Genomic DNA, 13234 nt, shown 5'->3' on the forward strand with positions numbered 1-13234 from the left:
TCCAGGCTATGTATATCAAAGTGATGTGTTGGTTCCAGCACCCCGCAGTGAGCCTTCACCTCAATCACCAGCCCCACTTCACCTGAACCACCCTATCATCCATGTGGAGGAACCATGGATGGCTCTCTAGCATGTGTGGGCGATGCCTCCACTTCCAAGCCTTGACTTGGGCTAGTAACAAACACTTAGAATATACTGAGTAGCATTTAAGCAAATTAATTAATCATACACAGTACATGTTTTGTTCCTTTTTAGAATCTTCAGCTGTTTTACATTGCTTAGGTGAATTCACAAAGTATTTATCTTTTCAAGAACATCTTAAACAGGTACCTTGTTTTTCTTAAATACTACGTAAATTTAAAATAAAAACAATGTAGATGGTTGAATGGGGTAGTGAAATGAGAGGGAAATGGATCTAATTATAGTTAGCCTATTAAAAAAAAAACTATTTCTATTCATTTGAACAGATGTTGTAAAACATGTTTTTAGCACTTTTATCGCTAAAATATTCCACTTGTCTTGTCTCGTTATTCTTTAGCTGTGAACATGTCGATATCGGGTAGTGAGTTACCTAGGATAGGGAGGCACGGGTTTCCAATTTTGGAAAATTGAATATTTCATTAATGGATCCAGGGCAGTACGGATAACTTACTGTGCGTATGTTGGTCTGCTCACAGACATATTAAAAAAACTGTCAGTGATAAAAATATTTAGAAAAGATTATTTCTTCGCTTTTTAGAACCACTACATTTAGGCCTACATTTCCTAAAAACTCAGCTAAAGCGGGAGAATAGCCCAGAGAGGTGTCGGATAGAGGAGTACTGTCTGTTTTTTCACCATTATTATGCACTGTTGTTTCATCCTCATCACTTTCACTGTCCAAATCTGGGATGAGTTCATTTCCAGAATCATCATTATAAATCATTTCAACAGCTTCTTTATCTGATATAAACTTACTACTTGCTATTCTGCGCCTTGTTTGTGGCACTAATACAACACTGGAATGAAGACCGCGGGCTTGGAAAGTGAAGGGAAGGAAAAATATTTATACTGGATGAGTCAAGGTGGGAGTTACTATTTTGGCATGTGTTAATGAAGGACAGAATGTTCATCTAACTGCAATCTACGAAAGAATGAAGGAACTATGATTCGTAGCATGCTTTTAAACGTAATATATTCTAATATCTTGTAACTTGAAATTTTTGCTCAAGTGCTTATCTGCCTTAAGACGCCTACAGGAGTTACTGTGTTAATATTGTCTTTCTTATATACATATGTGGCCATTGGCTGTTACGAACATAGATAAAATTCTCCTTTCACCAGTTTGAGTACTCCCTCTCCTACGGTTCCTATCCATTCTCTATGATAAACACTCCAGTTATCTGAGAACATTTCTCCATCCATAATATTACTTCTCAGCCATGATTCAATTCCGATTACAGTATCTGGTAAATATGTGTATCCCACAGTCAGCAATCCTGAAAAATTGTTTTCCGTTGTTTCCTATTTTCACTTCGGGCAAATGCTGACGCATATGAATCGTCAGACTACTGAAATCTGTCTTCTACTCAGAGTTTGGTTAATGTAATGTTGGTGGTCAGTACTTGCGTTTCAAAAAGTCTTGAAGCATCACCTGACATCGTGCAGCATATCAGTCAGCAATTGGGAGAAACATGCACAGCTAAGATGGCAGTGACTGGAAGAGATTGAAATCGGTGGCCAAACCTAAGAACATATGTGTCTTCAAGATCTTATTGCAAAGTGCCATCTCAAAAAGACTAGGCCGAAGTCATCTTATATGTACCTCTGGAATGACCGTGGACATTTGTACTATGCACAGTGCAAAAGAATACTCAGGGAAGATTAGATTAGATTAGCTAGTAAAACCCATGCACACTCAAGAGAATAATAATGCCGGGAAATTGCCATCGATGGATACATTGAGAAGGACATCCTCATCATTCAATTATGTCATTCTATTCCGTGCTGTATTATACTTTTACAGTTTAACCCTAACATGTTTGTCATTCTTACTTTACTTCCAGATCATTGTACTCTTATCACGGATCACTAATCCATCCTAGTTCCCTTAATGTACCTTCCTACACTCTTCTAAACAAACCACTTACTCGTGCCACTGCTTTCAAGTGAAGGCCATCTGAGCGCAGATTCCTCTCTCCTACCTACCCATTAGGATCTATAAATCTCTCTTCCAGCTTCTCAAATATCCACTCCATAGCCTTATTTAAATCGCTGATCAGCTTCCAGTCGGTATCCTTCTGACACAGTATTCCACTGGTAACAATGTCTGTTCCCTTAAACTTTTCTGTGCTGCATTAACCAGCACGTGCCTAACACTGGAGTCCCATGTGACCTGAGCATCAACCCCTTGCACCTTACTTGATCCCCTGCCCTCAAGTTCACCTCAAGTGTGTGGAGGAAAGGGAACCAGGGTAGTGTGTTATCAAGGAATTAGTTTAAGGCAGATGTTGAAGAAAGTAGAAGGGAAGGAGGAGGAGGTTAAGGTAAAGGTGGTAGATTTTTCACATTGGTACCAACAATGTAAGGCAAGTAGATATAGGTACATAGTTGGGGATGTGTGGGATCTGGTTGACTGATGGCTGCAGAACCTACTTCGTCCTCTTTTCTCCCTTCCAATGACCCTTTTCCACTTCCCTTTTCCTATCCTCTACTGTACATTTCCCTTTCATACCTTTTCCTTTCCCCTCCTCTGCAGCAGTTCCCTATTCCTCATCTTTCCTCTACTGTTCTACCTGCAGTGGTTCATAGCAATTTCTCACCAATACCTGTCCTAAATAATGCCCTTCACCCTCAATTTTATTCCCTTTAAAATATTAGCTTACTCATCTTGTACAATTTCCCCCTTTCCATCTCACCCCTCTTGTACATTGTTTGAGGGAGATCTATCTTCATTCCTGTCCTCCGTGTGAATCCTAATTATCTCCCTCAAACTTTCCAATTCTTCCCTCATAATCCTTAATGCCTGCTCACACCCCCAGTCCCTACACCTGCATTCCTTAACCATTCTTTACTCTTCTTTGTAGAAAATATGAAGAAACAACAAAAAATAACATCTTATATGAATTTCAAAAATCAAGGGAAAGAAATTCTGTCTAGGCTACTATATAGTGATCACACAACAATAAATTAAGCAATAAACTAACTTTTTTGTTTTTTGCTAGTTGTTTTACGTCGCACCGACACAGATAGGTCTTATGGCGACGATGGGATAGGGAAGGGCTAGGAGTGGGAAGGAAGTGGCCGTGGCCTTAATTAAGGTACAGCCCCAGCATTTGCCTGGTGTGAAAATGGGAAACCATGGAAAACCATTTTCAGGGCTGCCGACAGTGGGGTTTGAACCTACTGTCTCCCGAATACTGGATGCTGACCGCACTTAAGCGACTGCAGCTATCGAGCTCGGTAATAAACTAACTAACATAACTATACTAAATTAGGTGAATATTTATTATTGTTATTTTAACCTACAATGCACTAACAGAAATGAAAACTGGAGTTAATTAGTGAATATCGAAAGGATTACACAGTAGTAAAGCAAGTACCATCTAATAAAGAAACTACCTACAATTATAAATTACACTTACAGCATCTAAATTTCAATAAGTTAATGGAAATAATAGAAATGTGGTTGAAACTATATACTTCTGCTGCATAACAGGTCGACATGTTTGGTGGCCCGTGGGAAAAATTCCAGGGGCGATTTGGTGGGCCAGGGGATAGGTCCTCCCCTTCCTATCCATTTATCAGGATAGGTCACATGGAGATACTTCCAGATGATCACTGCTGCATGTGGTAGAGCCCTGTCATATTGAAACCACATCCTGCAGCGGTCAAGGAGTGGCACATTCCAACAATGGTAGTTCATCCTGGAGAACCACAGATAGCGTGCTCCCGCCATATGGCCCGCATAGAAATGGGGACCAGTGAGGTGATCACCCATGATACCACACCATACGTTCATGCCTCACTGTACCTGGAAAGCTATCTGTTGTATAGAATGGGATTATTCATACTAGTAGTGCATATTGTGGCGATTGTCTATTCCACAGTTGTAGGTCCACGATTTGTCTGTAAATAAGATGGTCTCTAAAAGGCAGTCTCACTGTCCACATGATGTAGGACCCATTGACAGAATGCCACCTGGTCTTTGAAATCATGACCGTTGAGCTTGTTTAAGTGTAGTTAGTATGGGTGAAAACGGATGGGTATGCAACATTCACATAACGGACGTTTGGTTAATGTTCATCTGCTGGGCAAGGGCTGATGTGCTAGTATGCCAGATAGCGCCTAACACATCCTCTTCATTGTGAGTAGATATCATGCGATGATCTCATACACACACTGTGTCCTTCCCTGGGACACAGTTACATGCAGGTATCCTTTTACATGCTTAAATGTCATGCCTGTCAGTTGTCGTCTCTCCAGATAGTGTTCTTGACATAGGCATTGGTATGCATTTTGACTAACTTTTGCATAGATGAATAACATCCACATACTCACCGCCGGAATATATCATGATGTAGTGAATGAGCTTTGTGTTTTGATGTGACCTGCTTTGAAGGAGGTGTAATTTTTTTTGGCTATTTGTTTTACTTCACACCGACACAGATAGGTCTTACGCGACGATGGGACAGGAAAGGCGTAGGAATGGAAAGGAAGTGGCCGTGGCCTTAGGAGGGGTATCCTTGTCCAACACAGCTCCATACCCCATGCCACGATACTGACAGCCCATTTTAGGGCCACAAAAACAAATCAGTCTGTGTAAATTATTAAGCATGCGATCTTGCCACACTCCAGACAATTGGTGGTTTAAACAAGCATTACTTGTGTGGGATTTGAATCTCTGTACCCTCGAGCCCCATCAACTATTATATGTCCAACCATGCCACTACCTAGTGAGCTAACATGAGGCTTCACATACAGAAGGCAGTTTCCAGCCTATACAGAATACCTGTTCCTTGTTGTGTGTGCATGTCCTGTTGTAATGTTTACGTTCTTCGTATCAGAGTTTGTTATACCGGTTCCCGTTATGAATTAATAGTGGTGCTCTGACGATTCTTGCTGCCTTCTAGCCTGTTACCGCACATCTTGCTGTATTACCCCATATTAGGGAGAAGGACCGATGATTTTCAGAATTGTAGTAAATGCAGAAATGTGCTGGTTTGCATAAAACTAGATTGCAAGTAGAAGGTGGGCCAGCTGTTATACTGTATGCAGACCAATAATGTTTGCACCTCTTACACAAATTCCTGATATCCTTTTAATGTGATGTATGCCATGCTTACATTGCGAGACTCTGTCAGTAGAGCCAAAATCACCCCCTGTGGATGGTGACAGTAAAATATATCCATGGTATCTTAGGCAAATAAAATCTTTGAAAACATTATTAATTCTGGTGATGCTTAGTGTCCTTCGGACCAAGATAATGTAGACGTCGTTCAGGAGGAAGATGATGATGATGATCGACCAGACTTGATATAATTTGTGTTAATATTGTGGTGAAGGTTTATGTTGTATCAATAACAATTTAATGAATGTTACAATACTGTAGCAGGTACTTTTCTTTATTTTTTGTTCTATGTTCAGTTTATGATTTTCCATGGAAAGTGTTGTAAAGCAATGGTACTAATACGAATTGTTACATAATAATTTATGAAATAGATACCATCATTTTGTATTATTTGCTGTCAGTGTAGAACAAATTGATTTATAGTAAATAATGTATTATGTAGATGGATATTACTCTGATAATACATTCATTAAGTTTTAGTCCATACATTGAACATAGAAATTGCCCTTAATATCCAGAATGATACAATCTGTTGACAATGATTGATGTGTGTGTGTAAAGTACTGATCCTGGAAACATGTTTTCGCCCTTCATATCTGCAGCGCCTCGTGTTCATAGGGATTTTTTGTGTTGTTTTGCTATCCATCTCCCAGTTACTTCCCATTTGTTTTGTATACTACACAAGGAGATTGTAGCAAATACTTCAATATGACAATACCGGACAGCTTGAGGTTTCCACCGAGAAAGTCGATGGTGCTGCTACCTAAATGACTTGGTGTGACCAACTCTTCAATAACATATTGCCATCTCTATGGTTCTTGGCGCACTGGCGTGTTGTTTATAATGTATCAGTGTTTGTCACTACATAATTTTACATTGCAGTTATAATACAAGAAAAGTGTTATGCGCTGAACAAATTGCCCAGCAAGATAATGGCATGGGAACTGATAAGGACCGCAAGTATTAAAAAAAGTAATGACCTCGCATCTGTGTTGAGGTTACATTCTATGCCCCTTATATTAAGAAAACCAATCAAATACTCTACCTAAATGTTAGTGGGACGTAAAACCAATAATATTAACAAATGTGGAACTCTAGCATATTCAAACTTGAGGGTCCACATTGTTAAACAGTACCATAAATTTCACAATCTAAAACTTGTGGGCCTGTAGAGTAATGGTTTTCGCGGTAGTCTTGAAATTGAAAATCAAGGTCATGCGTTTTGAATCCTGTCAGCTTTTTTTTTTTTTACTGTAAGAAAACAATAATAATAATAATAATAATAATAATAATAATAATAATAATTTTCTTTACATCCCACTAAGTACTTTTACGGTTTTCGGAGACGCCGAGGTGCCGGAATATAGTTGCGCAGGAATTCTTTTGCGTGCCGGTAATTCTACTTACACGAGGCTGACGTATCTGAGCACTTTCGAATACCACCGGACTGAGCCAGGATAGAACCTGCCAAATTTGGATCAGAAGGCCAGCGCATCAACCGTCTGAGCCACTCAGCATGGCGTAAGAAAATTATTTCAGTGTATTAATGGCATAGGCTTGAGCACCAGTCCAACTAATTTAATACATGTGTAGCCTATGGTAATTCTTCATGCATACATTTGTGAAAGAGACTTTAGGAAATTTTGAACACTTCTTCCTTGTCAGGAACATCGTAGTTCACTCACCTAACCGCAATATGTGTAGTATATATTATGCATTTCTGTCTTCAGGGGTAAAACAGAAAATTCAAAATACAGCAAAAGTGAGATCGCAGCGTGAAGTGAGGTTCTCCTGTAGAGTTCGGGAAGATCGGCCTGGCCGTACCGGAGAAGAAGAAGAAGTCAACATAATGGACCAAAACTCCTGTTCCTTAATTACAGCTTCTGTTTCCCAAATCTTAATAAGTTATGGATGTTGTTAAGTTATCTGCCCCCTCTGGTGATTTGGCTAAATGGTTAGCACTTCATGCCCAACCCCCTTTTTATGATACCTTAATTCTTCAGAGTGTTGGACGTCTTCCATTTCCCTTCTGATTAGTGTTAATAGAGGATGGTTAGCCAGTTGTACTTCCTCTTAAAACTATAATCACCACCAAGGAATGGCAGCGTACTGCCTTCAGTTTGGAGGGCCCTGGTACGATTCCCGGCTGAGTCGGAGATTTTAATCACGTCTATTAATTCCTTTAGATTGGGGGCTACGAGTTTGTGTTCGTATTCATATGCATCTTCAAGTATATACAACATATCATACGAAAAAAAAGAAAAAAAAACAACCACAGAAACAAGCAATAGTGAGTGTATATCCCTCCACACATGATTGCTGTTAGGAAAGGCATCCGGCCGGAAAGCTGGGCAAAGTCCATACGAAGTGCTGCGCTAGGTAATTGAGAAAAGGCTAGAAATAAGAGGAAATAGTAGTTGTTAAATATTTCCCCCAGGGGCTGGGTGGATCCTCAAACAAATTCTGCTTTATAATTTTTAAGACAGCGAAAGGCATGGCTAACATAATGCTCGTTTGGAGGTTTATGGAGGCATTTCATATTTTTAAATTTAATTGTTAATTATTATGATTATTCAATTATTTTAACAAACATATTTCCAATAAGTGTAATGCATTCCTCTCAACTGTAGCATAGACAAGTATGCAGTTCACACCAACACGCTAGATGTCACCACCGTTGCTGTTCGCACTCCACTCAGTGCTGTTGAGATAGAGCTGTCCGGTATTGGTGTATTAAAGTATTTGATTGTAGTTCATTGTCAATTCACAAGCTGTTACTGGTTAGCACACGCACTGTAGGATTGAGATACACTGAAACGTTGCGTATTAACTTTAACTTTTTAAAAAGATGTTACTGGGATGTGAAAGAATGTAATAAATATGATGTTATATGCAGACATTAACTCCATAATGAACATATTTATCAGAGCACAATTGTATGAAACCAAAATTGTGGCTCAGCAATTAGCAATTGCAGGCAGAAAGCCAGCTTTCACTGCAAAGATTGTGTATTTCTAATGACAAATTTACTCTAGTGATTCATTAATTTTTTACTACAGGATCTTGGAAAATCTGTTGGTTTTTAATTTGATTATTTTGATTGTTATACAAAGAAAGGCATACCATACTTGCTTTCCAGGCTTGATAACTCAGTATTATTCCTGTCATATTCTCTTGCTCTTAATCTTTTTTTGCAATGGAAATCATCTTACACAGTTAGATGTCATAAAGAATATGGATATCTATACCACTGTAGGAGGAAACATTGCTATAACAATTTTGACTTGTAGTCTACAGTAAGTGAGCTTGCATCCGGGAGATAGTAGGTTCGAATCCCACTATCGGCAGCCCTGAAGTTCCCATTTTCACACCAGGCAAGTGCTGGGGGGTGTACCTTAATTAAGGCCACGGTCGGTTCCTTCCAACTCCTAGGCCTTTCCTATCCCATCATCGCCATAAGACCTATCTGTGTCGGTGCGACAGCCGCTAGCGAAAAAAAAAAAAAAAAAAAAAAAAAAAAAGTAGTCTACAGTAACTTACATATCATGATGGAGAGAGGAGAAAATATGATGATGCAGTGCTCAGTTATATATCTCAGTAGCAGTAGTTGCATTAGCATTAATTGACAGTTGATTAATAGATTGGCAAACTGGGACCTTGTGTTTTGATAAAAATTGAACTGTGGATTTTTAATATAAATTCCTTTTTAGAGCATTTAATAGCTTATAGTGAACTAATTTCTGCTAAATATGTTAAAACTTTGTTCTTGTTACATCTCACCATTTCTTCAGGCCTTGGATATGTTTGCCCAAGATGACACCTGTTCTACTGGACAAGGATCACCTGCATTTCAACCTCCTGAGATTGCCAATGGCCATGAGACTTTCGCTGGTTTCAAAGTTGACATTTGGAGTAGTGGAGTAACATTGTAAGTACTGTAGCAATTCGTAATTCATCTATCTCTCTTTCTTCTATACCTTTTCAGTTCAAAATTATATTACAACTAGCTAATGTACCCATGCTTTGCTACGGAATTTTACATTGTATACAGAATTGTAGGTTAGGTAGAGAACACGTGAGCAAGACTGTATTAAATTGCATAGCTCTTAACGTTACCCTAGAAACGCGGCGGAGATATCACCAAACGTCTTTTCTCATATGAAGACTGCATTAGGGAATTTTTCATTGTAATGGTAGGCCTGCTTGCCTACCATCAGTCACAATCAGGTTGGGGAATTTCATTATAATGGCAGGCACTCACTCTCCACTTGCCTGTTCACATCATCAGAAAGATTGTCTTAGTGACTTTCCCAACTGAAATGAACATAGGTCATTACAATGACATCAGTAGGAATGGCACGAGTAAAAGCAATGATTTCACGTGAAATACTTGATCAAATGAAAAAACACACATTTTCTCACTTTTAGCAAACAGTACTACGCTGCCGATCTAACAGTCCAAAGTTCCAGATCTGGAATGACCAGGCCACAGACAGCCATGATCCTTGAACAATTTTAGTCGGTTTTTTTTGGGAGGGGGTCGAATAGTTGAGTCCTTGGGCAAAAACTATGCCCTTTTACTAATGTTTCCTAGGAGTACCCAGTGAGTCGGAAAATCTCAATTCACTACACTGGCAGCGGAAAAATCTATCTGACTTGGAGGGAATTTTTTCCTCCAAGCCAGAGGAGAAACCCCCTCTTCACAGCTAATTTTGAATAAAATGAATGTAGAATTCAATAAAAATGAAGCTCTTTTTAAGAAATGGCTCTTTTCAGGGTTTAATTTTGAGTTATTTAGTGAATTGTGGTGCTATAATGTGGAATATGCCTAAATTGTAATTCTATAACTGCTGCTGCTGCTGCTGCTACTGCTGCTGCTGCTGCTACTACTACTACTACTACTACTACTACTACTACTACTACTACTACTACTACTACTGCTACTGAGTGCACACTGCTATTCAAAACAGCGCATCAGAGTAGGGATCGAAAAGCTGGAATACTATGGTGAACCACTGAGTTACGTACCAGCAGTACGGTATCAGAAAATGTATGAACCAGAGGAATGACATGCTAAAGAAGAAAGTTTTCTAACTCCCCAGCTATTTCCCGCCAATATTCAGTCAGGTTGTTATACTCAGTACGCATCAGTAATCCCATCTATCGGAGTTGAGCGGCAGCATAAGAGGCAAAAGAACATCACCACAAACAATTGTCAATGTAACATTGTTGATCAATGGTATGCACTTCCAATATTGTAGGCCTTCACATTTAGTTTTCTTCCGACTCTGAAATACCACTCTTATCATAGTCAGTACGGTAAAATTGAATAAAACATAAATGGTCGGAAATTGTATTCTCTGTAACTTTCGTTATGTAGTACTTTTCGATAGGACCAATAACATAGGTATTTAAAAATTAAATTTTAGGTGCCTTCCTCTAAACTAAAATTTCATACAGGGCGAATAAAATTGTTTATATATATATATATATTTATTGAACGAATCAACGACTTCCTGCAATTACAGGTTGCCACAATGGACAGAGTAAAGCTTATCAGGATACAGAATGTTTTTATCACATAGAAATATAGCGATGATACAGATTTTTTAGGTTATGGATGTCCGAACAGGTGAGATTTTAGGATGTGTACAGATCCACATGTGGTGGCGGTAACTATTCTTTCGATGCTGTTCATAGGCAGGTCAAACTTCTTCCAGAATTCTACGAACAAGGCAGGTATTGTGCCACGAGCACCAATCCTTAGGCCGATAATCTCTACTTCATTCAGCTGGTATTTATTTTTGTAGAACGGATTGGTGGGCGCGTAAATGTTCTGCTTTTCAAGATGAACTTCAGTATACTGGCCGCCTTGGTGCTCGAATCGGATGGTCGGATCAATAATGAAGACTTTCTTGTAGTTATCTTTAAAGGCAAGTATGTCAGTTCATCTTGTACTCCCTGTCGTTGACAAGCCGTGGACTTCTTCATATACACGGAAGTTTTTGCTACGGAGTTCTTCTGCAATCAGTGATCTTATCTTGTGGTGACGTGAGTTTCTCAGTACTTCGCTGTAGGGGAAAGAACCCAGAACGTGAGCCAGTGTTTCTTTCTCTCTGACGCATCTGCGACAGAGGTTTCTGTCCTGAGTTCTGTCCGGGATAGTTAGTACTGCAGAAACATTTGATATCATCTTGATTGCCTCTCGCCATTCGCTACAAGAAAGTCCGTGGTGATGCCTAATCCAATTATTGGCCAGAGTGTATTCTTTATACAACTCTACACCGATCCCCTTCTGAGGCAAAGAGCACCAAGTTGCCATTTCACGACTTCTTAGTTCTTATGTCTCAAATATTATTACAATATTTATAAGTCCACCTGTTCAATACAATAGTTCTTGGCAGAATTTTCTTGGATTTGGAAGGTCACTGCCTTTATTGGAGAATCTGTTTATATCTGTGATGTTGAGGGCCTGTAGGCAATGCGTCGTTTCGGATATCAGATCACGCATCTTTAAAACGTAGCTATTGCTTGCTCGGCGAAGAGCGTTGCATGCGCTTATTTGTTGCAGATGTACTTCCCAGCTTGCTTTGAAAAGTCCGAGGCCTTTGAATCTTAAATCAGAATACAGAGCACTATCGGGTGTATCCGTGGGTAATTGCAAAATTTTCTTTATTGAGCTCTTTACCATTTTGTTGGTGGTTTTCAGGAAGCTAACCGGTACTTGTCTAATTTCAGCGGTCTGAAAAGCATACACGAGAGTAGGGCTGACTGCTTTGTTCAAAACAATGAACTTTTGATCTGCCTTTAACAAAGGTGAGGCTGTAAGCGCATCTAACTGTTTGTGCAAGGTTTTTAAAGAAGTGTTCGCATCAAAGGTGAGTGTTTTGTTAAAAGTGATGCCAAGATATCGCATTTCTTCTCTTTTTTTAATTGTACTGATCCTAAAATTATCGTGAATATCGAGCACTCCGTCCACGAATTTCCCCTTTTCAATACAAATGCCCACACATTTGTTGGCATTTATCTGTAGACAGATTTCCTGGAACGACGTGATAGCGATGCGTGTCAATTCAAGAGCTGCTTCTTTATTTTTGCCAACAATGACTGTGTCATCGGCGAAACCAATAATACTAAGAGAAACGTTTCTGCAGAAACTGGTTTGCCATATGCTTGTACGAGGTTTTCTTCTGTTATCTCATCAAAAGTGAAATCTGTGGCCAGGTTATACAATGCTGGCGATAATGGTGATCCCTGTATAAGTCCTCTCAACAAGCGAATTGGCTTCGTTTTACCCTTAGTGGTTTTGATCTGTGTTGTATTGTCAGTCTGTAGATTGAGGATTAGTTCCTTCAGTTTAGATGGAAGTGGCTCGGCAGCTGTGTTAGATTTAGGTGCTGATGTGCGATGTTGTCGAAGGCTTTTGATATGTCTAAAAAAATCACGGTAACATCTTGCTTATCTGTCTTTGCTGTCCTGAGGAGTCCTCTGAGAATAGAAGTATTTATAAGGCATCCTGGCTGGTCATTAAAGCCTCTTTGGTGTTCACTGAAAGTTACAAAGGAGCGCAAATGCTGATCTAATACCCTTTCAATAACACGTCTAATTACCGAACAGATCTTTTGTCGGTCTCCAGTTTGACAGACATTCAACATCGCCTTTCTTATGTATCAACACGGTTCTAGCACTCTGTAGACACTGGGGTATTTTGCCTGTTGAAAGCATTCGAGTCGCAGTGATTGCTATGATTTTGCATACCGTGTCGTCCCTGATAACACGGTTAGGACCAGGAGCAGTATCTACTGCAATTCTACGTGTTGCTGCGGAGATTTCTTCTTTTGTGTTCTTGGGCTGTACGTTTCATCTAGCTCTACACGGTCTACGTCACTGATTTTGGAGCAGTAA

The 13234-nt window shown here is 39.5% G+C and overlaps 1 protein-coding gene across 4 annotated transcripts in view; it reads left to right on the forward strand.

Annotated features, from left to right (window-relative positions):
* Positions 1–13234, forward strand: part of LOC136857735 (serine/threonine-protein kinase STK11) — a 150022-nt gene that overhangs the window by 9534 nt on the left and 127254 nt on the right. For all 4 annotated transcript variants that reach the window (XM_067136620.2, XM_067136622.2, XM_067136621.2 and 1 more), the window contains exon 4: positions 9121–9257. In XM_067136620.2, coding sequence (XP_066992721.1) covers positions 9121–9257 — 137 coding nt within the window. The remainder of the gene's footprint in view (positions 1–9120; positions 9258–13234) is intronic.

Source organism: Anabrus simplex, chromosome 1 (genome assembly GCF_040414725.1).
Source record: "Anabrus simplex isolate iqAnaSimp1 chromosome 1, ASM4041472v1, whole genome shotgun sequence".
Taxonomy (NCBI): domain Eukaryota; kingdom Metazoa; phylum Arthropoda; class Insecta; order Orthoptera; family Tettigoniidae; genus Anabrus; species Anabrus simplex.